General features: G+C 49.4%; 2 protein-coding genes across 6 annotated transcripts in view; one reads left to right on the plus strand and one right to left on the minus strand.

The window, feature by feature from the left end:
- The first annotated feature begins 243 nt into the window (after positions 1 to 243).
- On the plus strand, positions 244 to 6,179 carry PFN2 (profilin 2). 2 transcript variants are annotated; one of them, XM_066347137.1, is made up of 3 exons: positions 244 to 462; positions 2,394 to 2,586; positions 4,833 to 6,179. In XM_066347137.1, exons 1-3 carry the CDS (start codon positions 331 to 333, stop codon positions 4,928 to 4,930), a joined length of 423 nt encoding a protein of 140 aa, XP_066203234.1. In that variant the 5' UTR covers positions 244 to 330; the 3' UTR covers positions 4,931 to 6,179. The 2 variants fall into 2 exon arrangements, with proteins under 2 accessions (XP_066203234.1, XP_066203233.1); XM_066347136.1 differs by having other exon boundaries at positions 246 to 462; positions 4,520 to 6,179.
- Positions 6,180 to 12,354: 6,175 nt separating this feature from the next.
- RNF13 (ring finger protein 13) overlaps positions 12,355 to 27,173 on the minus strand; it is a 96,768-nt gene continuing 81,949 nt past the window's right edge. For 3 of the 4 annotated variants that reach the window (XM_066347321.1, XM_066347322.1, XM_066347324.1), the window contains 3 exons: positions 17,757 to 17,837; positions 16,685 to 17,093; positions 12,355 to 13,294 (listed from right to left, as the gene is read on the minus strand). In XM_066347321.1, coding sequence (XP_066203418.1) covers positions 16,729 to 17,093; positions 17,757 to 17,837 — 446 coding nt within the window. In that variant the 3' untranslated portion in view covers positions 12,355 to 13,294; positions 16,685 to 16,728. The remainder of the gene's footprint in view (positions 13,295 to 16,684; positions 17,094 to 17,756; positions 17,838 to 27,173) is intronic. The other variant, XM_066347323.1, reaches the window with a different exon arrangement.

The raw sequence follows: 27,173 nt of genomic DNA on the forward strand, positions 1-27,173 counted from the left end.
ACCCTCCGAGCCGCGCGCGGCGGAAGGATCGCACGCACGCGCGCGCACGTCCCTCCGTGGCGGCGGCGAGGTGGGGGCGCCGCGGCCGGGAGCAGCCGCCGCCACCGCCGCCGCCGGCCCAGCTGCTCCTCCGCCTCCCGGCGCCGGTTGCCAGGCCCGCGCTGCGGGCGGGAACCCGTCCGTCGCCGCGTCGCGCGTCCCCCCGCGCAGCCCCGCGGGGAGGGGGCGGTCGGTGCCTGCGCAGAGCCACCTCCTCCCGCCCCCGCCCCGCCCCCCGCCGCCGCCGCGCCCGCTGCTCGCCGTCCCCGCTGCAGTGCGAAGGGCTCGAAGATGGCCGGTTGGCAGAGCTACGTGGATAACCTGATGTGCGATGGCTGCTGCCAGGAGGCCGCCATTGTCGGCTACTGCGACGCCAAATACGTGTGGGCAGCCACGGCCGGGGGCGTCTTCCAGAGCATCACGGTGAGGCCCGGCCCGGACAGCGCGGGGCCGCCGGCAGGTGTGCGGGCGCCGGCGCCGGGCTGCGGCTGCCAGGCCGGCGGGGAGGCCGAGGCCGGGACGCCCCCTCGCTCGGGGTGCGCTGGCGGCGGGGGCGGCGGCCGGCTCCCGCGTGCCCGGCCCGGCCCGGGGAGGGGGGCGCCCGTCCCCGCGCGCGGCTCCTCGGCCGCCCCGCGAGCCGAGCCCCGAGCCCCGAGCTGTGTCGGGCGGGAGCGGGGCCCTGCGGGGCCCGGCGCGGGCGGGGACCCCGGCGGCCGGGGTGGCCTCGCTCCGCGGCAGCGCGCCTCCCGCGCCCGGCCCCCGGGATCCTCGCCGCCACTTGGCGGAGGAGGTTGGCCGGTGCCCGGGCCTCCGGGGCTGGCGAGAAATGGACGCGGGCGGCGTAGGTGGGTTCGTGAATCCCGACTTCAGCCCCGGCTCTATAGGATTCTTTTTCTTCTTCTTTTTTTTTTTTTTTAACTTTCCAAGATGGCGAACTGCCATTGATTTCTCTCCTCCTCCTATGGGGGGGTTCATCGATATACCGTTATCCCCAATTACGCAACAGAGCTTTAAAAAGGGGGATGCTTTCCTGGGGTTCCCAGTAATCCGCGAACGCCAGGGGACGCCTCCCGCCTCCGAGTCCCTCCCTCCTTCGCGATGGTAGTAAGGAACTAATAAAGCCCGTTTGTGCTTCCCGGTGCCTTGTGGCTTCACGGTTTTTCCTTGGTGGCCACACGTGTGGAGAGTAAGTGTCACTAAGCCTCCAGCGCTGCTTTATTGTTTTGCCTCTTTCTGCCCAGGGCTCTTTCTAAAAATTGTAACGATTGTTTCCATTGTAGGACCATTCCCTTAATATGTCTCTTACCCTCACGCTCGCTTCCCATCAGACGCCAAAATTCGTGCCCCCTGTTAGGTGCTGCCGATTATTCCTGCCCTGCTTAGCACGGTGTGAGGTCGAACTGTGTGGAGCCCTGGGTGCTAGCACTGAAGGGCTCCCCTAGCCGCAGCGGACTGCGATTCTTGCAGAGAATTGACATCTGGTGATCAACTTTTTTTTTTTTTTTCCTTCCTTCTGCAGCCCTCCTGTTTTTTGTGTGTGAGTTCCCGCTGTCTGGCTGGGAAGATTGCAGGACTGGGCTTGGAAATGGCCGGGGCCTGCTATGACTCTGCAGTTCTGATGGGGGCGACGCCTTCCTTATTCATGGAATGTTAGCGTGCACGTTTTTGTCCTTTCCCGTCCTGGTGGCTGCCTCAGTTTCTTTCCAAACCCCCGTCCATTTTCTCCTCTTTGACCGTTGCGTGCTGCAGTGCTACGGACATTTGCCGGAATGGAAACTAATGACTGGGGTGGGGGGGGGGGGGGAGGGAAGCTGGAGAGAAAAGGGAGTAGTGACTAGAAAAATAGGAGGGAAATATGAATTTGGGAATATGCTGAGGTCTGGGGTTTGAAGTTCGTGCTGTGGAGGAGATAGATGTTGAGTTATCTGAAGCGGGGGAACACCTGCTATGTTTGCGTGGGCTTTATTTCAGGAGACTTTCAAGCAACTTTAAAGTTAATGCAACATGACTGATTAGAATGTGACTGAATATGATAGATGAGTGGTTGCGGAAAGTTTACAAGTTTATAAGCACCTTGGGTCCCACCTGACTTGATACAGTTTATAAATCACTCTTAAGTTTGTCGTTTATCTAGTGTCAACTATGAACTCTAGAGATTCTTTTTATTGATTGGCCTTAAGTTAGTGAACTACACTGTGAAACCTAATTACTATGAAACATGAAAAGTGGGTGTCTTGTACTGCTACTAAAAACTTGGTACACAGTCTTTCCTGATCTGTTGAGGCCTGAAAGGAATTAACTATAACTTCATGTTTTCTTTTTTCTTTTTCTTTTTTTCTTTGGGGGGGAGGCAGCCAGTAGAAATAGATATGATTGTAGGAAAAGACCGGGAAGGCTTCTTTACCAATGGTTTGACTCTTGGCGCGAAGAAGTGCTCGGTGATCAGAGACAGCCTGTATGTGGATGGTGACTGCACGATGGACATCCGGACGAAGAGCCAAGGCGGGGAGCCCACGTACAACGTGGCGGTGGGCAGGGCCGGCAGAGGTAAGCCAGGCGCTCTTCGGGTTCAAGGTTGCATGCCATGTTACAACTTACGAAGCAGTTTCTTTAACATTTTGAATGAAAGTGATAGTCCATAATGGCTATTAAGGTGGTTTCTGTGAGCTGCCCAGCACTGAAGGGGGGGCCCTGCTCTCAGCGGACTCACTGCAGTGGCTGCGTGTCCGGCCACGCCTCTGCATCCTGCCTTGACGCTAAAACAGGGTTTCATAGCAGCTCGAGTTTCAGCTTCAGTAAATGAAAATCTTTCTCTCAAACCGCTTGACTGGCCCAATGATAATCTTTTTTCTTTCTTTCGTTTTTTAAGATTTTGTTTACTGATTTTTAGAGAGAGGGAGGAGAGAGAGAAAAAGAAGGAAGGCAGGGGGAGGAGTGGGAAGTATCAACTCACAGTTGTTGCTTCTCACGTGTGCCTTGACCGGGCAAGTCCGGGGTTTTGAACCGGCGACTGCATTCCAGGCCTGCGCGTTAGCCATCGCGCCACCACGGGTCAGGCTGTCCGGGATAATCTTAACGTGTATTCAGATCGTTAGGTTATTTTAGTCCCTTTGAATCGACCTTTGGATCTCTTCCTTTTCTTTCTTGCTTCCATTCATTGCTCAGCATAAAAATGGAAAAATTAACACTGACTCATTTTTCTATTAGAAACATTGCTGGGGACTAGAGAAATAATTGGAATAAGTTGCCCCTCTACTAAAATAGTTCCAAAGATTTAAGTGTGTCTGTGATCTAGATTTGAAAAGTAGGAAATTGTATTTCATTAATACGTTTGGTCCAGAAATTGTGGTGTCTTTTTACTTGTCAACCCTGCAGAAAATCTGACTGCACTAAGTGATAAGTAAGTCAGGCTGCTTTTGCAGAACTTTCAAAATTGAGGTTGATTATGGCATGAATTCACTGACAAGTATATTTCAGTGTGTTGACCTGTGTAAACATTTTGTAAATGAAGAGGGCTCGTGTAGTCTCATGGAGCGGACTTGGCTTGTCTAAGTAAGGCCCCATCTACCGTGTGAAAGAGCTGGAAGCTCTTGAGCTGTAATTTACTGTCATGGTCCTACCAGCTCTCTGGGGTTGCCAGTTACTCTTTCTTACTCTGGTGTGAGTTGATGCATATGATTATTCTCTGTAGGGAAATTAGGTGACTCAAATAATAGACAAATCTCTTTAAATATTAGCTGAGCTCAGATGAACATAAAGAGCGTCAGCCACGTGACACACAGTGTGAGGTTTTCAGACCGTGGAGCGTTGCTGACATCTAGTGGCGAGGAGCGTAAAGTCTGACGAACATATTTTGGGGATAGAACTTTCACCTGCATCCTAGAAGTTGTTGGAACTAGTCAGTCTATTTCAGGAGTTTAGACTTACTTAAAAGCAAAGCTAGATCAGTGAGGGTATCAGCAAGCATAGCCTTAAGTACTTTCATTGGCCTTTTCTGAATAGCACTGCAACTTTGGTCCTGCTTTCCAGAAGTAATAGGCACACGTGGCCTCTCTGGTTAAGACTCAGTAACGGGTAATCAAGCTTGTTAAATTGGAAGAATTCTGTAAAAACAGTCACCAAGTTTTTTAAGTTTATATTTTTGGAGCAAGTCTAATATGTCTTTGTCAGACTAACCAGAAGTTTCTTGCCCTAGAACAGAAGCTGAGCGGTCACCCTTTCCCCCCGGCTAGCGTAGATACTTTTATAGAGTGCTCTGGCTGCACTGGTTGCACTTCCGAGATGCAGTTCGCAGGGACAGTGCTGTAGCGAATAACTGATCTGAGAGTTCTCCGTTTGGAGACCTGGCGGACTTCAGTGCTTGACAGTTCATGGAAAACTAACTTAATGTTCACTTATTAATGCAGGTCTGTCTGCTAAAACTTATGTGACTTTCTTGATTAACACTTCTTTTGAAACCCTTGTCTTCTTTCTCTTTCAGTCTTGGTCTTTGTAATGGGAAAAGAAGGGGTCCATGGAGGCGGATTGAATAAGAAGGCATACTCAATGGCAAAATACTTGAGAGACTCTGGGTTCTAGCTGCTAGGCAGACTGTTAAGTATTAGGGAGAATTGCTCTTAAACTTTCCTAGCTGTAAGCTTGAGTCTTAATTCTGGAAACTTTACTAGCAATGCAGGGTGATGGGGTATGATCCTGTGTCTGCTTTGTATCCCTCTGTTGGTGGGGAAAGGTGTCTTTCTCTCTGCCCCCCGAGTAATTCTGTTCGCTTCTGTTTTGTCCCCTGTGTACTCCAGCATTGGTTATAGTCATGGGAAAGGAAGGGGTCCACGGAGGCACACTTAACAAGAAAGCGTACGAGCTCGCTTTATACCTGAGGCGGTCTGATGTGTAAGCAGCCTCTCCCATCTACCTAGCAACTGTCTTCATCAGCACCCAGGCACAGTCACAGTGCTGCCAGCCTAAGATGGTAGCCGCCTTTTCTTTACCTGTTTTCTGATGTCATGGTTCCTGTTTGAGCAATGCATCATTTGTATGTAACCGCAGTATGTAACCAACCTTTATCTGGCAACATAATTGCAGCACAACAATGATTTGCATGAGACCTTGAAATTTGGGGGGAGGGGGCATGCCAACATGGGCATCACTTTGTTTTAGCAATCAATGGGATATCGATGACTAAAATAAGCTCATAAGCAAGGTGCCGGTGTACAATCTCTGATTTGGTCAGTCTTCAGCACTCTGAGCATCCACTCCGCTCACGTAGTCTCCCCTTGCAGCGCATGGTTGGGAGGGGAAGTGCATGCATCTTTCCTTCGCTCTTTTCTCACCCCTCCCTTCGCACATAAGGTATTTGGTTTGCTCCCCCTTCTTTTCTGCAGTGCCTGGTTTACTTAACCAGTTGATGCTCCCTCTTGTGGATGAGCTATTGAGAGCTGCGGTAGTTGGCTTTTAGTATTGTCGTTGCACTTGAGGAGACAACCCTTTCTTCATAGTGTCTACGGGACACAGGACAGTGCAACTGCAAAACCAGAGCAAAAGGCACCTCCCTCCTGCCACGCCCTCCCAGTACCGCCCCGCCCCGACTGCACCCCAGGGACCGGCCATCGCTGCAGTAGCTCAGACTTCCGTTGCTCTTTTCTTTGCACACCAGCTCTACTCTAGTCCAATTGTGAAAGGCTGCCATTATGGACATTAGGTATCCCAACATAACCATCTGGAGTGTGTCCACTTTGTTCTTCATAGGACCAATTTTTATTTGCAGCTTAAGTTTTTATATGAAGTTGCATTATTGTGGACTTGGCTGTCTTGTGATGAATTTTTTTCATATGTATTCTGTGCCATACTATTGTTCAAATAACTGTTGCTATTGTGAGATGGATTTTAACTGACCTATTAAAGGTTTCTTTTGAATGGCACTACTTTAGGGACATTCTAGTACTTGCTTCTATTGTTTGGGCCTTGTGGATAATGTACAGATTTAAAAACAGATCTTGTTGCTGATTTGTCCATTTCTTTCCCTGCACTTTGTTACATCTGGGATACAGTCTAACTCATCTGATTTAATATGCATTTAAAAAAATGCCATAACTATTAAACACCTTGTTTACAGACAGATGAAATAAATTTATTCCAACCAAACACTCTGGACTCCTGTTGTTTATACGACTTGTTGGCTACTGTTACAGTTGACTTGGACACAATGGGAATATACAGAAGAGGCCAAGCTCTGCCCTTTCAGCAATCCACTTCCTGTAGTATTTACTAGAAATAAAATCAGTGAGTGCTTGGGAACTTTGTAATGGTCTTTATTAAAATGGCTTTTAGTTATCTGAGGCTCATGGCCAGGCACATGAGAGAAAAGTTAATGTAGCCTTTAGAAATGAAATCCTTTTCTTTTGTTGCTGGTCTGTCGGAGTCTGGTGAGCAGCAAGGGGCCCGGGACCAACAAGGGCTTCCACGTCGTGGCTTCTGTGTTGGGCTGGGCCATGCGACTTCTTTGGGTTGGGAGGCTGTGTCAGCAGCTGCAAGCCTCACCTAAGGAAAGACACTCCTTCGGCAGCTTATAAAGTAACTGGAGGTTCTTGCAGTTCCTGGCTTCAGCATGTTAACTCCAAAGTTTAATCCCAAGAGATCAAGGTCCCCGAGATACATTGAAGGTTAGTAAGTATGTAAGTTTAATAATGTTTAGAGAAATCATTACCACGAACTGGCAAGCAGAAGCTCAGAGCGGGGCTGTAAGTCAAGCTGGGGAGCTGGTTAGAGGGCAGGCTCTGGGCTCTGGAGTTCCCCCTGGAGAAGCATGACAGCATAAGCCCGGCAGGCCCCTGTGGAAACCACGGGCAGGTCGCCCGAGCCACTAGGTGCCGCTCTGAGAAACGGCGCAGGGGTCAGGGCGAGCACTGGTCTCTCGGCCTCACTTAATACACTGCAGAGCTGGAAGGGCTTCCTCTGACAGTGCCGCCAGGCGGCAGCCCTGACTTCGTACGCACAGACAGGCACAAACCCGTCTGGAAGGCAGTGTCGGGGCTACTTTGATAGTTGGGTAGGCACACCTCAGAAATCGTAAAACAAGAACAAAAACCTCAACTTCCTGACCCGTTAAGATCCGTTAAGGAACTAAAGGTCGGTCAAATGAAAATTTGGTTGGGTTGCAATGATGTGGAATTTTATTATAAGATGTTCACATTTTTAGCTGTAAAGAATTGTTAGGCTAACTAATTAGCAGCAACCAGGACGGTGAAACCCTTAGTGAATGAACCTGTGAGCAGGTGTGTGTATGTGTGTGTGTGGAGTGTGAGCAGGTGTGTGTATGTGTGTGTGGAGTGTGAGCAGGTGTGTGTATGTGTGTGTGTGGAGTGTGAGCAGGTGTGTGTGGAGTGTGAGCAGGTGTGTGTATGTGTGTGTGTGGAGTGTGAGCAGGTGTGTGTATGTGTGTGTGGAGTGTGAGCAGGTGTGTGTATATGTGTGTGGAGTGTGAGCAGGTGTGCAGGAGGTGGTAGTGGGCATCTGCATCAGTGTGTGTGGAGTGTGAGCAGGTGTGTGTATATGTGGAGTGTGAGCAGGTGTGCAGGAGATGGTAGTGGGCATCTGCATCATTAGTGTGTGTGGAGTGAGCAGGTGTGTGTATGTGTGTGTGTGGAGTGTGAGCAGGTGTGTGTGTGTGGAGTGTGAGCAGGTGTGTGTATATGTGTGTGGAGTGTGAGCAGGTGTGTGTATGTGTGTGTGTGGAGTGAGCAGGTGTGCAGGAGATGGTAGTGGGCATCTGCATCATTAGTGTGTGGAGTGTGAGCAGGTGTGTGTATGTGTGTGTGTGGAGTGAGCAGGTGTGCAGGAGATGGTAGTGGGCATCTGCATCATTAGTGTGTGTGGAGTGTGAGCAGGTGTGTGTATGTGTGTGTGTGGAGTGAGCAGGTGTGCAGGAGATGGTAGTGGGCATCTGCATCATTAGTGTGTGTGGAGTGTGAGCAGGTGTGTGTATGTGTGTATATGTGGAGTGTGAGCAGGTGTGTGTATGTGTGTATATGTGGAGTGTGAGCAGGTGTGTGTATGTGTGTATATGGAGTGTGAGCAGGTGTGCAGGAGATGGTAGTGGGCATCTGCATCATTAGTGTGTGTGGAGTGTGAGCAGGTGTGTGTATATGTGGAGTGTGAGCAGGTGTGCAGGAGGTGGTAGTGGGCATCTGCATCATTAGTGTGTGTGGAGTGAGCAGGTGTGTGTAAGTGTGTGTGTGGAGTGTGAGCAGGTGTGTGTATATGTGTGTGGAGTGTGAGCAGGTGTGTATATGTGTGGAGTGTGAGCAGGTGTGTGTGTGGAGTGTGAGCAGGTGTGTGTATGTGTGTGTGTGGAGTGTGAGCAGGTGTGTGTATGTGTGTGTGTGGAGTGAGCAGGTGTGCAGGAGATGGTAGTGGGCATCTGCATCATTAGTGTGTGTGGAGTGTGAGCAGGTGTGCAGGAGATGGTAGTGGGCATCTGCGTCATTTGTGTGGAGTGAGCAGGTGTGCAGGAGGTGGTAGTGGGCATCTGCATCATTAGTGTGTGTGGAGTGTGAGCAGGTGTGCAGGAGGTGGTAGTGGGCATCTGCATCATTAGTGTGTGGAGTGAGCAGGTGTGTGTATATGTGTGTGTGGAGTGTGAGCAGGTGTGTGTATATGTGTGTGTGGAGTGTGAGCAGGTGTGTGTATGTGTGTGTGGAGTGTGAGCAGGTGTGTATGTGTGTGTGGAGTGAGCAGATGTGTGTGGAGTGTGAGCAGGTGTGTGTATGTGTGTGTGGAGTGTGAGCAGGTGTGTGTATATGTGTGTGTGGAGTGTGAGCAGGTGTGCAGGAGGTGGTGGTGGGCATCTGCATCATTAGTGTGTGTGGAGTGTGAGCAGGTGTGCAGAAGATGGTAGTGGGCATCTGCGTCATTAGAGCAGTAAAGAAGGAAACCAGCCATTGGCCCCCCAGCCACAGTTTCATTAGAAAAACACTTATGAAAACATGCATGTAGCTTTGCTTCATACTGAATTCTAGGAATTTAACCTAAGGAATTGCAGCTGGACAAAGTCATACACCAGAACAGCCGCCACCTGGCATTACTTCTAACAGCTACACTTGGAAAAGTACGAGGTTGAACTTGGAGGTTATGGTTGGCGTGAGTGATTTTCAGGATGAAATAGTCATTGCAGAATGACGAGGAGGTGCTCGCCAGTGGATGTTACACAACATGAGAGCATAACCGTGTCACAATACAGTGTCAATATAGGATATAATATACATATATTTTCCATACACATTTTCTGGAGGCAAAGCATCACGATAAATTTATCTCCAATTAAGTTTCCGGGTGACTATCCTTTTATAATCAGAAGATTGGGGCCAAACACGTGGATTCCAGCAGGGTGAGGAACGGGATCAGTAGGCAGTCACCAGACACAAGACGCCACAGTGGCAGGAAAAGGCGTTTCCTTTGCCATCTAGAAGAATGTTACTTGTTCTTAACCGTGAAAAGTGAAAAAATATTTTTCAATTATGGGAGGTATTGAATAGAAATCAATTTTAATTTGACTTAATATCCTCCTCTAAAAATTGTATAGTTCCACCATGAAGGCATTATAAACGATTTCAACCGGTTTAACAAGTAACAGACCTAGACAGTGCTATTTAAATAAGATACTTCATAAATTTTACAACTAAAAGTGACAGTCTGGAGTTTAAAAATATTTTACCTCAGAAAAACTCCAAACTCCACTTTAAGAAACAAGGCCCTCTGAATACGCATTATAGTGACTTAACATTTCCTCATTTTAAAAATAAGTTTTAGGTATGATATTCTTATCACTTAATAACTGTAAGAGCTATCATTTCTTGTAGATTTACGTGCCAGGCACTGAGTTCAATGTTTTGTCCTCACACCCTACCTTAAATAAAAAGCAGTGATACAAACGACTGCCTCCTACAGCTCGACCAGCTACCCCAGTGACAGGTGTTCAGTTGCTCGTGCCTGTGTTCTGTTTCTAAAGGAGGGTGGATGGAAATGCGGTGGTATCAGACGGTGGGTACTGAACTCAAACTTACTTTCATAAGCAGGAAAATAATTTTTTTTTCCATTACAAGGTATTTTTCTAAAAAGTAATTCAGAAAGTGAAATTCCCCCAATGGTGTTTATTATTTTTTCTATTTTTACAAGCAAGGCTCCCATACCTTGTATGCTCACTGGTCCCTCACTTGCTTCTGTGCAGACGGTTCATGTCGGGGCGGCCCTGGGCAGACTCGGTCCCGTCGGGGCTGTACGCGGTGGTCGGGGCGGCCCCGGGCAGACAGACTCGGTCCCGTCAGGGCTGTACGCGGTCATCAGGGCGGCCCCGGGCAGACAGACTCGGTCCCGTCGGGGCTGTACGCGGTCATCGGGGCGGCCCTGGGCAGAGACAGACGGTCCCGTCAGGGCTGTACGCGGTAGTCGGGGCGGCCCCGGGCAGACAGACTCGGTCCCGTCGGGGCTGTACACGGTCATCGGGGCGGCCCCGGGCAGACACAGACGGTCCCGTCGGGGCTGTACGCGGTGGTCGGGGCGGCCCCGGGCAGACAGACTCGGTCCCGTCAGGGCTGTACACGGTCATCAGGGCGGCCCTGGGCAGAGACAGACTGGGTCCCGTCGGGGCTGTACACGGTCATCGGGGCGGCCCTGGGCAGACACAGACGGTCCCGTCGGGGCTGTACGCGGTCATCGGGGCGGCCCTGGGCAGACTCGGTCCCGTCGGGGCTGTACGCGGTGGTCGGGGCGGCCCCGGGCAGACAGACTCGGTCCCGTCGGGGCTGTACGCGGTCATCAGGGCGGCCCTGGGCAGAGACAGACTGGGTCCCGTCGGGGCTGTACACGGTCATCGGGGCGGCCCTGGGCAGAGACAGACGGTCCCGTCGGGGCTGTACACGGTCATCGGGGCAGGCCCCGGGCAGACACAGACTGGGTCCCGTCGGGGCTGTACACGGTCATCAGGGCGGCCCTGGGCAGAGACAGACTGGGTCCTGTCAGGGCTGTACGCGGTCATCGGGGCGGCCCTGGGCAGACACAGACGGTCCCGTCGGGGCTGTACGCGGTCATCGGGGCAGGCCCCGGGCAGACACACTCGGTCCCGTCGGGGCTGTACACGGTCATCGGGGCAGGCCCCGGGCAGACACAGACTGGGTCCCGTCGGGGCTGTACACGGTCATCAGGGCGGCCCTGGGCAGAGACAGACTGGGTCCTGTCAGGGCTGTACGCGGTCATCGGGGCGGCCCTGGGCAGACACAGACGGTCCCGTCGGGGCTGTACGCGGTCATCGGGGCAGGCCCCGGGCAGACACACTCGGTCCCGTCGGGGCTGTACACGGTCATCGGGGCGGCCCCGGGCAGACAGACTCGGTCCCGTCGGGGCTGTACGCGGTCATCAGGGCGGCCCTGGGCAGAGACAGACTGGGTCCCGTCGGGGCTGTACACGGTCATCGGGGCAGGCCCCGGGCAGACACAGACTGGGTCCCGTCGGGGCTGTACACGGTCATCGGGGCGGCCCTGGGCAGAGACAGACTGGGTCCCGTCGGGGCTGTACGCGGTCATCAGGGCGGCCCTGGGAAGAGACAGACTGGGTCCTGTCAGGGCTGTACGCGGTCATCGGGGCGGCCCTGGGCAGACACAGACGGTCCCGTCGGGGCTGTACGCGGTCATCAGGGCGGCCCTGGGCAGAGACAGACTGGGTCCTGTCAGGGCTGTACGCGGTCACCGGGGCGGCCCTGGGCAGACACAGACGGTCCCGTCGGGGCTGTACGCGGTCATCGGGGCGGCCCTGGGCAGACACAGACGGTCCCGTCGGGGCTGTACACGGTCATCGGGGTGGCCCTGGGCAGAGACAGACTGGGTCCTGTCAGGGCTGTACACGGTCATCGGGGCGGCCCTGGGCAGAGACAGACTGGGTCCTGTCAGGGCTGTACACGGTCATCAGGGCGGCCCTGGGCAGAGACAGACTGGGTCCTGTCAGGGCTGTACGTGGTCATCGGGGCGGCCCTGGGCAGACACAGACGGTCCCGTCGGGGCTGTACGCGGTCATCGGGGCGGCCCTGGGCAGACACAGATGGTCCCGTCGGGGCTGTACGCGGTCATCGGGGCAGGCCCGCAGGGACACTGTTGGGATGATGCTGGCTGCAGTTCTAACTTGAGGAATTAACTAATTGCTTGTGAGCAGTTACCTTGTGTAAGATTCTAAAGCGGTTTGTGTTTATCTGACCTAAACTACCTCCATCATCGGACCTTTACGGCACTGCACAGAAAAATAAGGCTGACGCAGGTAATGCTCTAGTACAACAAATCAAGTTCTTAAAATGGAAAACGTGTTTATTAACATTGAAACTCCCTTCATACAGGCCATATAAAAACTCTCAGCATTTTGATTATGAGTAACTCGTATTTTCTACAGTTACAATGATGTATAATACTTTAGCTTTTCATAATACATTGTTTAGTTAGTTCTGTTAAACATAAGCAATTATTTTCAAACCCAACACTCGACCCCTGTCCTCTGAACACAGTTGAGCAGGGCTGTCTGTCCGGCGTCAGTGGCTCTGAGTAAGAGGTATATGATCTGCATGTTAACAGGTGCTGAAGTCTGGGGTCTGTACAGCTGTCCCTTTTTACTTGGGTCACAACACACACCCTTAAGGATGCTGAAATTCAGTAAGTTAAGCCCAGTGACGTTTTGCTTGAGTGCACAAATCAAATTCATACATTACACTTGAGTATGAAAAACCTTCAAACTTGAATCTGCAGCAATACAGACTGTTTCTTTCAGGATAAGACTACTTAGGAATAGAAAGGAAAAAGACAGCTTTGAGTTTGTAATGCCAAAGGCTCCCGGGGACACGACACCCCCGAGGGGTAAGGACCGAACTTCCATCCTCCTTTGTCCACTGGGGCCCACGGAACAGTCCCGCTGACCGCCAGAGTGTTCGCTAGTATCTGTGTGGTGGGTCTGGCTCAGTACGATGACGTAAACCTCTCACTGCACCTGCAAGTTCTGCGTCTCCTCTCCCTACCTTCCCGGCCAGCTCTGCCAATACTACCTGAACCCACTCGGAACCATTGTTAAAATGGGGTGGGGGGCAGGCGGGACATGTGCCTGTGCTTGAAATCAGGGAAAGTGCCATCCACGTTCGTGAACACGAGGAGGATCCTGTGAGGCAAAGCAGGGCTTGCCGGGTGGATCCCGGTCGGGCGCATGCGGGAGTCTGTCTCTGCCTCCCCTCCTCTCACTAAAAAAGGGGGGAAAAAGAAGAAAAACAATAAATTAAAACATGAATTAAAATAGCTAAATCTGAAAATGTATTCTTTGAAAAGACCAATAAAATACACAAAATTCTGGTGAGCCTGATGTAAAAAATTGAGATCCTAAATATTCCGTATTAGAAATGAGAAACTAATCCAGCCATATGTCTGAGGGAGAAATAAAAACAGACCACTATGTACAATCTGTGCGATCATTTGACTTAGAAGGAGGTGTCTGGAGCGACCGATATCCGTGGGTGAAATAAAAAGCCATTAAGACATCACTACTTCTTAAAAGTCACAAAGTAATTTTGTAGGCAAGTTCTTTCAAATTTCTAAATTTAGTAGATGGTTTCCTACCTACTTAAATTGTTACAAAACAATTAGAAGCATAAGAATCTTTCCAATTTATTGAAGGTAATCTAACCATAATAGAATATCTGAAAATGCACATATAACTGACCCTGGGGTCACTGACGGCTGAGATGGGACCTTCTAAATAACACGCTGTCCAATTCAACACAGAAATACATTGAAAAGGCCCACCATCCTCAAGCAATGCTTTCTCACAGGAACGCAAGGGGAGGTCAACGTAAGGAAATGCTGAGCAGCTGGTCCACTGACAGGTCAAAGGAGAAAATAACTGTTCTCTGTATGTTTTTTTGTTTTATTCATTTTTAAAATAATTGCAAGGAAAGGTAGAAATAAATCCTTCTAAGAGCTGGCATTCCTTTGCTTCCCCCAGAATCTGCCAGGTGCCTCCTTGAATGAGGTCCCACCTCAAGCATCACCACCGCTGTATCTAAATTAAGATTTCTGTTTACTATGGTATTACCTAATTGTTTCTGAAAACACTTGTCACTTTGTGAAGTTATCTTGTTTCCAGTCTCTAAGCTTGTTTCTCTCCTCCCCTGCCCCCACGATCATCCCCTCTTCCTCTCTACTCCACCACACAGGACATTATAAACCCTGTGGAAACAGGAAACTGACCTCCGTCACCGACAGACTCTGTGCCTAGAACTCTCAGCAGCTTAAGTGATTTTAAAGGGAAACACCCTTTTCGGTAAACCAGAAACAGAATTTAAAAGTGCCAACTAACAGCCGATGTCATGCTTAGGGGTGAACTAAGAGATGTTTTCATTGTGGTCAGACACTAAACCAGGCACTCTTTTACATTATTCAGAATACTGTGTTCAATCTAAAGCCAAGGGGCTGAGTTGGCCAGAACGAGGGCTTTTACCGCCTCCCGGAGATGTCCCTGGGTTGTGATTCCTGCGTTTACAAAACGAAGATAATGAAATATGGACAGGATAAAACTCGTTTTAAATCTCAGCTCACTGAGTTCCTCCTCTGCAACAAGTGAGGATGACAGCGTTTGGCCCCTTGAGTGGCTGCGACTGCTAACGGAAGCCGCGTGACAGTGTGGATGAGTTCAGTATTAGTCACAGAATGGGATACAGACATAGAAAGGGGTTTTTTTCAGTCACGTGCGTAAAGTTTTTAAATGCTGGCGCCCTCGATGCTTTCCTGCCCTGCAGCCCCTGTGCTCACCCCCTTCTCCCCCAGGAGAGGCTGTCTCCGTCCTCCGCCTCTCCCGGAACTTTACACAGTTGGAATTAGACAGCAGATAGCCTTTCTAGGTTGCTTTTCGCTGAGTAACACACATTAGAGTTACTTCCAAGTCTTTTCATGGCTTTATAGTTTTTTTAAAAGCACTGAATAATATGCCATTGTCTGGAATTGAGTGAATATTCATGTTGGTATCATTGGGAACTAAGATTTTTCAGTGTAGCTGAAGTGAGCTCCAAATGTAAGATCAATGAGGTTAAGTTAAAAAAAAACCCACAAACTTAAATTAAATAGAGAGTATCACTATAATCTTATGATCAATTTTATCTTAAAATTTTTTCCCCCAGTTCTGCCCACTTAAAAGTCCTAAAAATAATGATTAACCCAATAGCAATGAGCCCCTCTAGGGTCTAGATTGTGGTTCTAAAAATAATTTATCCAAAAGAAACCAGGATGGCTGATTACAGGCCTGGCTCAGAAAATATATAATATAAATCTAAAATAGGCCCTGGCCGATTGGCTCAGTGGTAGGGGGTTGGCCCAGCATGTGGATGTCCCAGGTTCGAATCCTGGTCTGGGCACCCAGGAGAAGCAACCATTTGCCTCTCCATGCCTCCCTCTCCCCTTTCTCTCTCTCTTCCCCTCCTGCAGCCATGGCTTGATTGGTTTGAGTGCATCTGCCCAGGCACTGAGGACAGCTCCATGGCGCTTCTGCCTCAGGCACTAAAAATAGCTGGGTTGTGAGCACAGCCCCAGATGGGCAGAGCATTGGCCCCAGATGGGAGTTACCAGGTGGATCCCAGTAGGGGTGCATGTAGGAGTCTATTTACCCTCCTCTCACTTGGAAAAGAAGAAAAAAAAAATCTAAAATGGTTTTTTATACTAGAAATTAAAGAAGCTTCAAAGACTACTAGTAACTTCCTGTAAAAATGAGAGCGTCAACCTGAACAAGTCCTTCCAGAGCAAAAATAGGCTACGTGTAGCACCAGTAGGCCCAATGGTGATGAACTAAAGCACATCAAATATGCTGAAATCCACGAAGTCACAATAGTGCTTAACCAGAAATGATGAAGAGCCTTTGAAGTATGCTCAGAAAAACTATTACAGTGGTACCTTGAGATATGAACAGACCAACATACGAATTTTTTAAGATACGAGCCGCAACTTGGTCCGTATTTTTGTTCGAGCTCCGAGCGAAATTCCAAGATATGAGTCGTGATTTGGGAAGCTGCTGCTAGTTGGCGCTTTGGCGCACGGGTCCAGTATTGGCAGTTTGATATACGAGTTGACTGACTTATGAGCTCGGTTACAGAACGAATTAAATTCCTATCTCAATGTACCACCATTGTAATTTGAAAAGTTGTAAAGAAAAAGAATTCAACATCTGTCATTCCTTTCTTATATAATCCACAGCTCAGTAGAAGCCAAGAAGAAACATTCCATATCAACTCTAGATAACTTTATGGAGATGGGAGTGGGCTTAGCTCATGCTAGCTGACCACAGCACACTGACAGCGTGTGCAAAACACACAATCTGCATACTGCAATCTAGGTTTTAATTGCAAGCTCTGCTGAGAATCGTTTTGAATGCCTTGGCTACATTTCATTCCAAAATAAGAGTTGATCTGATGCTTGAGTTACAGCGCCCATCTATTATTACTTACTAGTGAAATGAATTACACTCCTGCAGATAAATACTAGATCAAAAAGTGAAAGACAAACTTTCAGTAAGATTAAACTGAAGAACACTAAAAATAAGTTCTTTCTACAGAAATCTGTGATGGGAGCAACAAACTCAAATGACATACCTACATGAACACGTTCCAGGGGAGCCAGCCAGCGGCCCGAGGGGTCAGACCGTGTTGGCGAGGCTGTAGTCCCGGTCACCACTGGACTGCAGCTGGACCACGACACTGTGCCCGGCGCCCTCGTTCTCGGCCTCGCTGCTGTCCGTGTCCTCGTTGTCGTCTTCCTCGTAGTCTGAGGACTCGGTCAGGTTCTGGTGTGAGCGGGACTCCGCCAGGGCCCCGAACGACTGGGTGCTGCCGGCCGCCAGCGGTCTGAGCAGGGGCGTGTGCTCCGACGCCTCGTTCTCCTCCTGGCTGCTGTCCGAGTCTGAGTCCGAGTCGCCTTGAGAAGAAACCACTTTTTGCTTGCAGACGGGACAGGTCTTTTTGGTTTTAGTTAGCCAAGGGTCTACACACTTGCAATGATAAGCTGTTGAAGCAAAGCATACACCTTTAGGTACTATACTGTGGTTGTGAGCAATTTTTTTTTTTTTTTTTCTGAAGCTGGAAACAGGGAGAGACAGTCAGACAGACTCCCGCATGCGCCCAACCGGGATCCACCCGGTACGCCCACCAGGGGGCGATGCTCCGCCCATCCTGGGCGTCGCCATGTTGCAACCAGAGCCACTCTAGCGCCTGAGGCAGAGGCCACAGAGCCATCCCCAGCGCCCGGGCCATCTTTGCTCCAATGGAGCCTTGGCTGCGGGAGGGGAAGAGAGAGACAGAGAGGAAAGCGCGGCGGAGGGGTGGAGAAGCAAATGGGTGCTTCTCCTGTGTGCCCTGGCTGGGAATCGAACCCGGGTCCTCCGCACGCTAGGCCGACGCTCTACCGCTGAGCCAACCGGCCAGGGAGTGAGCAATTTTGATTTTTTACCATGTTCACCAATGTTCCTCTGATCTATATGCATCACGTAGGAATAAAAGAAGAAAAGTTTGTTCAATTTTTAAAATACACCTCCTTCCTTTAATGAGACCACTAGCTAGTACAGGGCCTGGCTTATAGTGTGCTAATAACTATGTTCTGTCTTCCCTTCTAACATTGAACCTAAATACAAATGTGCTATGCCAATCCCAAGCGGTGTCCTCATCATACCATGGGCACAGGGCAGGATTCTGAGCTTGTCTCCGTCTTCATATTCATCCAAACAAATGGCACAGACATCATATTCATCACCTGTGACAGAAAAGAATAGGTAAAATTTATTCAAAGATGTAGAGAAGTAATCTGAACTATTCACACTTTTCAACTTAGTTCTTCCTCAGTCAAGTTACTTTAAACGCCTTTTGATTTATTCACCTTTAAACGATACCCTTTTTCCCCCAGATCAGGGACCTGTCTCAACTAGAACTTCAAGAACCTCAAGTTTTAATTTAAATAATTAACCTTTTACCTAAAATAAGAAATTTAAAAACGTCAAGTGTGTTTACCTTAATATCTTTCCAAAAGATTCCTATAAAAATAATTCCATTAGTGTTTTATGTAACTATTAAAATGGTAGTTCTGAAATAATTTATGGCACAGACAACAAAATTTCACTATTTAGATTCTTTCAAGTCTCCTTAAGTAAAAAATGGAAACATGTTAGAACATACTCAATTTTAAAAAAATATACTAGCGAATAGAAACACATCTGGAATGAGACACGCTGAGCTTCAAACCTCTGACTCGCCAGTTCCGTGGACCCTGGCATGCTGCCGGCCTCAATGCCCAGCTCCTGTATCTGGTAGAAGATTCTATCTGCCCCACAGGGCTGGAGGACGAAGTGAGGTCGTGCACGCGGAGGGCCAGCAGGCGGCATGCACGGAATGGTGTTTATTATTAGTATCACTGCCCTGATTTAAATTTCTTGCTATTGAACCTACGACCTTGAACATGGACATTTATGAATTCCTAGCTCTCCTGGAACTCCCGCGTAAGTGGTGCGGGCTTTAAGGAACTCGAACTGCCCTCTTCCATCATGTGGCACACACAGTCTCGGGTTGAGTCGGTGGTGGCAGTGACCACTGTGACGGCTTCCAATTCCGAACCTCAGGGCACAGACTCAGTGTCCCGCTCACACACGGTAGCAACCTCGGGAGGCCCGTTAGAAGTAAAGTCCGTGTCTGTTACCCATGCAGACTCGGCCAAAGCCATTACCATATATGTACTAGAACACGCACAACAAACAGACCTCTTTCCTTTACTTTAAATGTCAACTATCACTGTAACCAAAACATGCTAAAATCAAAATATCACTAGCTTAAACTTAGGTTACTGGAAAGAAATTACAAGTGTAATATTTATAAAGTTACACAATTTTAAACTGCTTCAGGATTTTGGAAATCTCTTTTTTCATCATAAAAGAAATGTTTAATGACACTAATACTTTATTGATGACTTTCAGTTAAGGGGCTGTTTTTCTTTCTTTTTTTAATTATTTTTATTTTTATTTATTTATTTTAGAGGAGAGAGAAAGAGAGAGAGAGAGAGAGAGAGAGAGAGAAGGGGGGAGGAGCAGGAAGCTTCAACTCCCATATGTGCCTTGACCGGGCAAGCCCAGGGTTTTGAACCGACAACCTCAGCATTTCCAGGTCAACGCTTTATCCACTGCGCCACCACAGGTCAGGCAGGGGGCTGTTTTTCTAATAATCACCACACCGTTGGTTGAGCTGTTTGTGAGTGCCAGGCACTGTTCTAGGCACCCCACCACCACCACCGTATGAAGCAGGTATTGTGCATACAGAGATTAGGACACTTACACAAACACAAGATCACAGAGTTGATAAATGGGTGATGAGAATTCCAGCTGGGTCTGTGGCAATCAGGTCTGTGCACCTGTGGGCTATCACCTGCTAGCGCGCGCAGTGAGAATTTCACATTTAAATAATCCCCTTTGATTCAGAGTGTATAAAGGGTAAGAGGTTAAGAAATACTCTTCACCAGCCACTTACTGGAAATTAAAATGTTTCCAATTCATAAGCCTGCAGAACACTCTTGGTTTTTAGATGTCACACATGGCAAAGAAACAAAGATTGTTTTTTATTCCTATTTCCCATACTTTCATATTTTTATAAGCCGTTCTAGGATGTTACAAAGTAGCAGCTCTATTCTACAACTTAACGTTTTATACAATGCCAATGACAACAGAGCACGTGCAACATGGAAACAAGACTCCACTGAAGGAAAGAGAATTCTGTTGGCAACTTTGCAGGGAGGGGGGAGGAGGGAGGAAGGGGAGAGGGGATGTGGTAATTACTTCATTAATTGACAGTAAAAGTAAAAATAACTACCCTAGAAACCATCAATAAATCCATATAACAAGCTTAAAATCCAAGCCTATGCATTGGTATCAGCGTTGACCAAATTCCATTTTTTTAAAACCTAACCTTTCCCTGTATTCTGAATGGCCTTTCTCTATTAGTTTTTATTGGCTCTAACTTGGGTACATTATGCAGATAAACTAAAATTGCACCTAAGCTCGTTCTGAATAAAGAACCAAATAGATTCAGAGATCTGTCATTATTCTGAAGTGAAAATTCAAAGTTAAAAGGATTTTAGAATGTTAAATATTGTCAGACCACAAGGACTTAGAAAGCATTTCCTTGTACTGAGTACTATAGGCTTTCTGTTCTTTTTCATTATTCCTTTTCAGGCCACTAGAAAATCGGTGTACGATACTCTTCCACAGCTAACTTCAACAACCTCGGAGTTAGGCATGGCTTTAAATCCTTATGTAACCTAACTCAATAATTATTTCATTTTCCTTCACATGAGGGTATTTAAACAAAAAACTTGAGCAGCCACACAGCTAGGGTTTAAAGTGGAGGAAGCCCCGGGCCTCCATTGCTTTGGCATGAGGCAGAATTTCTTCTAGGTGACTTCTGCCTGTTCACTAGACTGGGCTAATATTTATTAACTCTCTATGGAGCAAAGGTGACTATTAAAAAATCATACATAAAAAATATATTTCTATGGACTTTAAAAATAAATCATAATACTATTATCCCACCTAACAAAAGGAACACTAATTTCTTAATATCATCCAATACTGAAGGCATATTCAGATTGCCTCAACTGTCTCGAACTGCCTTTCTACAGATGATTTACTCAAACTAGGATCCAAACATTATCTCTGTTTTTTTTTTAAAGATCTATTTATTGATTTTGGAGAGAGGAGAGAGAGACAGAAAGAGGGAGTGGCAGGAAGCAGTAGTCACTTCGCATGTGTGCCCTGACCCAGCAAACCCAGGGTCTCAAACTGGCGACTTCAGCGTTCTAGGTCAATGCTCTATCCACTGCGCCAGTACAGGTCAGGTGCACCTGATGTCTTTAATGTTTGGATGGTGCCTTGTCTCTTTTAACCTAAAACAATCCTGCCTCTTCTGTAAACCTGATTGTTAAAGAAACTGGATGCTTTGCCCCCTGAATGTGTCTACATTTGGATTTGGGTGACTGCATAGAGCAGCGGTTCTCAACCTGTGGGTCACGACCTGGGCGGGAGTTGAACGGACAAAACACAGGGGTCGCCTAAAGCCATCGGATCCGATGGCTTTAGGCGACCCTTGTGTTTTCCGATGGCTTTAGGCGACCCCTGTGTTTTGGTCGTTCGACCCCCACCGGGGTCGCGACCCACAGGTTGAGAACCGCTGGCATAGAGGATTGTTTTTTAGACTGCTGCATCACTACATTAATCCTTCTAAGTACAGACCAAAATTCTGCTGGCTCAGTGGTACCTTTGTGCAAACTAAGGGGGGAAAGAAACACTTCCACAAGGTACTTTATTGCTATCCGCCAAAAACTAATGATCACAAATATAAAAATCCCTGACAAGGAAGAATGAACGCTAACTTCCCAGAGCTGGGCAGTGGAGGACCTGTGCAGGAAATCTGGTGATATACACACTCTATGACTTAGTGGTTTCACTCCTAGGTAAACAAATGATCCGGAAAGACACATACATATAACCAAAGTGGTAGAAAGAAGAAGAGGTAGCAGAGGGGGGAGGAAAGGGCAGAGACTTCCAGTGACTGGTCTGGCATATAGGAGCTTAGAAGTTATTTATCACTTCTGTACTTACAAGGAAAAAGCTAAAAACAAAAATTGTTTTTGAAAATCAACAGCTCTTCTTAAATCTATGGAACGGATGAGTTCCCGGGTAAAACTGCTGTCGACAAATCAGACAGGCGGGCTGACATAAGCACAGTTTACTGCAGCAGAAGCCCAGCAGCAGAGCCCGCTGCAGGGCCCCAAGCAGGGGAGAGAAACGGACCTGTGACTGACGCGGGAGGCTCCGTGTGGGCGAGGTGAAGAGCTAAAAACTCCAGGGAGGTTTCCTGCTACAGCGTGAAAGGAGCTGAGTCACCCTTCTGTCCTAACAAGTGAAAAGCTGAGCAAACTGAAAAACGAACAAGTCTTAGATCCATCAGAGAAGTAAACCCACAGGGCAAACTCCCGTCCCCAAACTGGATGACCAGACACGCAGCTACAGAAAATCAGCAGAAACCCCGAGTAACACACCCACGGGAACCAGCACCCAGTGGGAACCCTGGACAGGAACTGAAGAGCCAGTGGCTCGTCCGTGAAAGTCTGTGAGCTCGGCTGACAGGGAAGCCTGACACCCCTGTTCCACCCTGTGGAGCTCCACCAGGTTCTCACTGGAGTCCAGGAGAAGCAAGTTCCCGTGGGCTTCTGGTGGGGACAGAGAGAAAGGAGCCATTTTGAAATATGCCAGAAACTTCTGTTCTTAACAAGCCTGCCCTCAGGAGAAACTACCTAACCAGATAACCTACTAGTTTGCTTTTACTTTTTTTTTACACTGATTTTTAGAAAGAGAGAGGAAGGGAGAGAGGAAGAGAAAGAAACATCAATTTGTTGTTCCACTGACATGCATTCATTGTTTGCTTCTTGTACATATGTGCACTGACCGGGAATCGAACCGGCAACCTTGGAGTATGGGGACAGCCAAATGAGCTGCCTACCCAGCCAGGGCTTTTTATTTTAAATCAGAGTCTGACTGACATGGGAGAAGAGAAACACCCAGCTCCACCCCCTGCAGCTATCGGGTGCCATCAAAGCTGGGAAACTGAGGCACCGTGATGTTCCCAGCCGCACCCCACGGGCTCATTAAAACATAGACAGAATCACAGGGCTATGGGCTCTTTAGGCTCTTTCCACCCCCTATGCCTTTACCAAAAACTTATTTCCTAGAGGCAACTACAGTGGTACCTTGAGATACGAGCAGACCAACATACTTTTTTTTAAGATACGAGCTGCGACCCAGTCCGTATTTTTGTTCGAGATCCGAGCGAAATTCCGAGATACGAGTCGTGATTCGAGAAGCTGCCACTAGTTGGCGCTTTGGCGCACGAGTCCAATATCGGCAGCATAACACCAGCATCTCGTTCTTTCTCACGTGTTACCCGCAGAATCAAGTAGAATCTCATGCACTGTACTCGTTCTTGCATAATTTTTGCATTTTTTACTAACGTTTTTTGTGTGCTATCATGGGACCAAAGAAAGTGAGCATAAAGCAGTGGTCCCCAACCTTTTTTGGGCCACGGATCGGTTTAATGTCAGAAAATATTTTCACAGACCAGCCTTTAGGGTGGGACAGATAAATGTATCACGTGACTGAGACAAGCGTCAAAAGTGAGTCTTAGGCGGATGTAACAGAGGGAATCTGGTCATTTTTTTAAAAACAAAACATTATTCAGATTTAAATATAAATGGAAATAATGTAAGTTATTTATTCTTTCTCTGTGGACCGGTACTGGTCCGCGGCCTGGGGGGTTGGGGACCACTGGCGTAAAGGACAGTGCTGAAAAATACGTAATGTTAAGCTTCAAGTTAAGAACGTGCATTTTTTTACAATTAAGTTTTTGTGGTTTCATTTTAAGTAAAGAAAGTGCAGTTTTAGTTTTGTTTAAAGTAAAGAAAATGCAGTTTTAGTTTACATTTAGTGTTAAAGTGCAGTTTTAGTTTACGTGTCTACAGTGCCTGCATCCCTTCCTCCCTCCCTCCTCCTCCGCCACCTCTGTTAGCCACACTCATCTGTCTCCACAGTAAGAATACAGTACTAAATAACTTTTTTCTTTTTTCATATATTTGGTTATGCATTGGTAAAGTATATATAATATGTGTGTTGTGTGTTTGTTATTAAAAACGTCTTTTTTCATAATTTAGGATGGTTTGGGGAAGTTTCACAGGGCTGGAACAGATTAAATCTATTTCAGTTATTTTAAATGGGAGAAATATGTTTGATATACGAGTTGACTGACTTACGAGTTCGGTTACAGAACAAATTAAACTCGTATCTCAAGGTACCACTGTAAAAGGTGAAAAGAAAGGAAAAGAAAAAAGAGAAGAGAAGAGAAAAGAAGGAAGAAAGAAACAAAAAGAAAATCTAATTTAAAGAGACAGAGTAAGTGTCACAACCAAATTCAGATATGGCAGAGATGTAGGAGTTAGCAGACCATGGATTTAATACAACGTGACTAATATGCAAAAGGGGTCTGTTAAGAGAAAGCAGACAACATGCAAGAACAAATGGATAATGTAGGCAGAGAGATGAAATTTTTGAGAAATAAAAAGAAATGCTTAGAGGTAAAAAAAAACCCCACATGTTAAGAATGACATTAATGGGCTCAGAAGACAGGGTGCTGTTGGCCAAAGTCTCTGCTCTGGAGGACGTATCAGCAGAAACATACAAAGCCAAAAAGCAAAGAAAAAGCCTGGAAAACAAATATCAATAGAATACCTAAGAACTGTAGGAAAACTAAAAAAAAAGGGGGGGGGGTATAGCATATGCACAATGAGAATACCAGAAGGAGAGAGAACAGAAGCATCGACATCTGAAGAAAGGATGACGGGCATTCCCTCGTGTTAATATTAAGACGGCAAACCGGAAATCCAGGGAGGTCGAATGAAGGTGAATCAACTGGACATATACATGCTATAAAGTGGATTAAGCTCACCAAAATCTTGTCACTAACAGAGGTAAGACAGAAATGCAATTCAGAGAGAGGAAAGTACGCCACATTGACGTGGAATGCATACACAGACGGTAAAACTTCAGAGAAATGAAGGAAGAAATCATGACCGTCAACCCGGTGGGCGACGGCTCCCAGTGTGGACACAGGGATTACAATCAGAAGGCAAAGCGGTTTCTGGGCTGCTGGCAATGTTCTAGTCCCTGAACTGGATGGTTCCAGAAATACGTCATACACTTTTCTGAATTCACATTATCCTTTACATTTTTAAAAAAGGGATGGTAAAGATAAACACTACTCCATACAGATGAGCAAGACTAGAGAAAAATCACTTATGCTCACTGGTCCAGAACCAAGAACCTTCAAGGGAGGCTCAGCCTGCCACAACACATAGATTTCTGCAAACCATGCTCCAGTGCCCTCGTCTGTCTGCCTGCCTGCCTCTCTCCTAGAACCATTCTCTCTGCCTTTCTGTTCTTAAGACCCCAGCATATCCTGCGCTGTGATCGCCTTCAGCTGATGGCTGGGCTTCCAGCCTCACTGAGAAAGATGGAAGAACACTTCCCAACGCCCCCGGTCAACACCCATCTCTCAGCAGCCCACAGCGGCAGGACCCCCCTCAGCTCGCTGCCCCTGCGCAGGCGCGATTCCAGCGGCTCCCCCGTCCCCGCCCACAGCACGCACTGCCGACCCCAGCGGCTCCCCCGTCCCCGCCCACAGCACGCACTGCCGACCCCAGCGGCTCCCCCGTCCCCGCCCACAGCACGCACTGCCGACCCCAGCGGCTCCCCCGTCCCCGCCCACAGCACGCACTGCCGACCCCAGCGGCTCCCCCGTCCCCGCCCACAGCACGCACTGCCGACCCCAGCGGCTCCCCCGTCCCCGCCCACAGCACGCACTGCAGATTCCAGCGGCTCCCCCGTCCCCGCCCACAGCACGCACTGCGGCTCCCCCGTCCCGCCCACAGCACGCACTGCAGACTCCAGCGGCTCCCCCGTCCCCGCCCACAGCACGCACTGCCGACCCCAGCGGCTCCCCCGTCCCCGCCCACAGCACGCACTGCCGACCCCAGCGGCTCCCCCGTCCCCGCCCACAGCACGCACTGCCGACCCCAGCGGCTCCCCCGTCCCCGCCCACAGCACGCACTGCCGACCCCAGCGGCTCCCCCGTCCCGCCCACAGCACGCACTGCCGACCCCAGCGGCTCCCCCGTCCCGCCCACAGCACGCACTGCCGACCCCAGCGGCTCCCCCGTCCCCGCCCACAGCACACACTGCCGACCCCAGCGGCTCCCCCGTCCCCGCCCACAGCACGCACTGCCGACCCCAGCGGCTCCCCCGTCCCGCCCACAGCACGCACTGCCGACCCCAGCGGCTCCCCCGTCCCCGCCCACAGCACGCACTGCCGACCCCAGCGGCTCCCCCGTCCCCGCCCACAGCACGCACTGCCGACTCCAGCGGCTCCCCCGTCCCCGCCCACAGCACGCACTGCCGATCCCAGCGGCTCCCCCGTCCCCGCCCACAGCACGCACTGCCGACTCCAGCGGCTCCCCCGTCCCCGCCCACAGCACGCACTGCCGACCCCAGCGGCTCCCCCGTCCCCGCCCACAGCACGCACTGCCGACTCCAGCGGCTCCCCCGTCCCCGCCCACAGCACGCACTGCCGACTCCAGCGGCTCCCCCGTCCCCGCCCACAGCACGCACTGCCGATCCCAGCGGCTCCCCCGTCCCCGCCCACAGCACGCACTGCCGATCCCAGCGGCTCCCCCGTCCCCGCCCACAGCACACACTGCCTTCCGCAGACAGGCTGGCCATGTCTGACCCAGCTCCCCTGCCAGCTGACCCCCCACTTCTCTGCTCCCTTTTGTAGTTCCTTTTCCTGAAAACATCGTGTGGTTACTGTCTCCAATCTCACTCCCATTTTCTCTTAAATCCACCCCAATCGGGTTCTTGGCCTGACCGCTCTGTCAAAACTGCTCCTCAGGATCATCAGTCACCTCTAATGGTCAGTTGTCACTCTCAGGAGCGTCTGACCCGGGTTATCTCTCCTGCTCCTTGATAGGTCTGGATCCCTTGTTTCCGGTAAACAGCCCCCTCCCGCGCTTTCCGATCTGCGGCTGGTCCCCCTGTCCCCCTCCTTGGCTCCAACGCAGCTGCCCTCCACTCAGCGCAGGCACCCCCCCCAACCCGCCACTCACTGTCCCGGTGAGCCCACCCATTCTCGTGACTTAAATGTCTGTACACCAGTACTTCCAGTTCACACCCCTTAAATGCCACTCACTTATCATGCCTGGTAAATAGATCAAATCCCACATGCCAAGACCAATTTTGCACACTTTCCCCCAAACCCTGCTCCCCCATTACTGGCCGCCCTTGTGTCTCTCCAGGGCGCCATCCTTCCTGCTGCCGAGACCACAGGGCTGACGTCATCCCGGTTCCTCTCCCCACATCTAGTCCCCAAGTGAGTCAGGGTACTGCATCTTCCCACAGCCAGGGTCTCAGACGTCTTCAGCACCCCCACCGCCGGCTGCCCTCCCCCTTGTC

This window comes from Saccopteryx leptura, chromosome 8, assembly GCF_036850995.1.
Source record: "Saccopteryx leptura isolate mSacLep1 chromosome 8, mSacLep1_pri_phased_curated, whole genome shotgun sequence".
NCBI classification, from domain to species: Eukaryota; Metazoa; Chordata; class Mammalia; order Chiroptera; family Emballonuridae; genus Saccopteryx; species Saccopteryx leptura.

Excerpts from the sequence above, each read along its gene's own strand:
- PFN2 (XM_066347137.1), top strand. The coding sequence starts at position 331 with ATGGCCGGTTGGCAGAGCTACGTGGATAACCTGATGTGCGATGGCTGC. Across the intron at positions 463-2,393 it reads GCGTCTTCCAGAGCATCACG|CCAGTAGAAATAGATATGAT; the intron begins GTGAGGCCCGGC and ends GGGGGGAGGCAG. Across the intron at positions 2,587-4,832 it reads GGTGGGCAGGGCCGGCAGAG|CATTGGTTATAGTCATGGGA; the intron begins GTAAGCCAGGCG and ends TGTGTACTCCAG.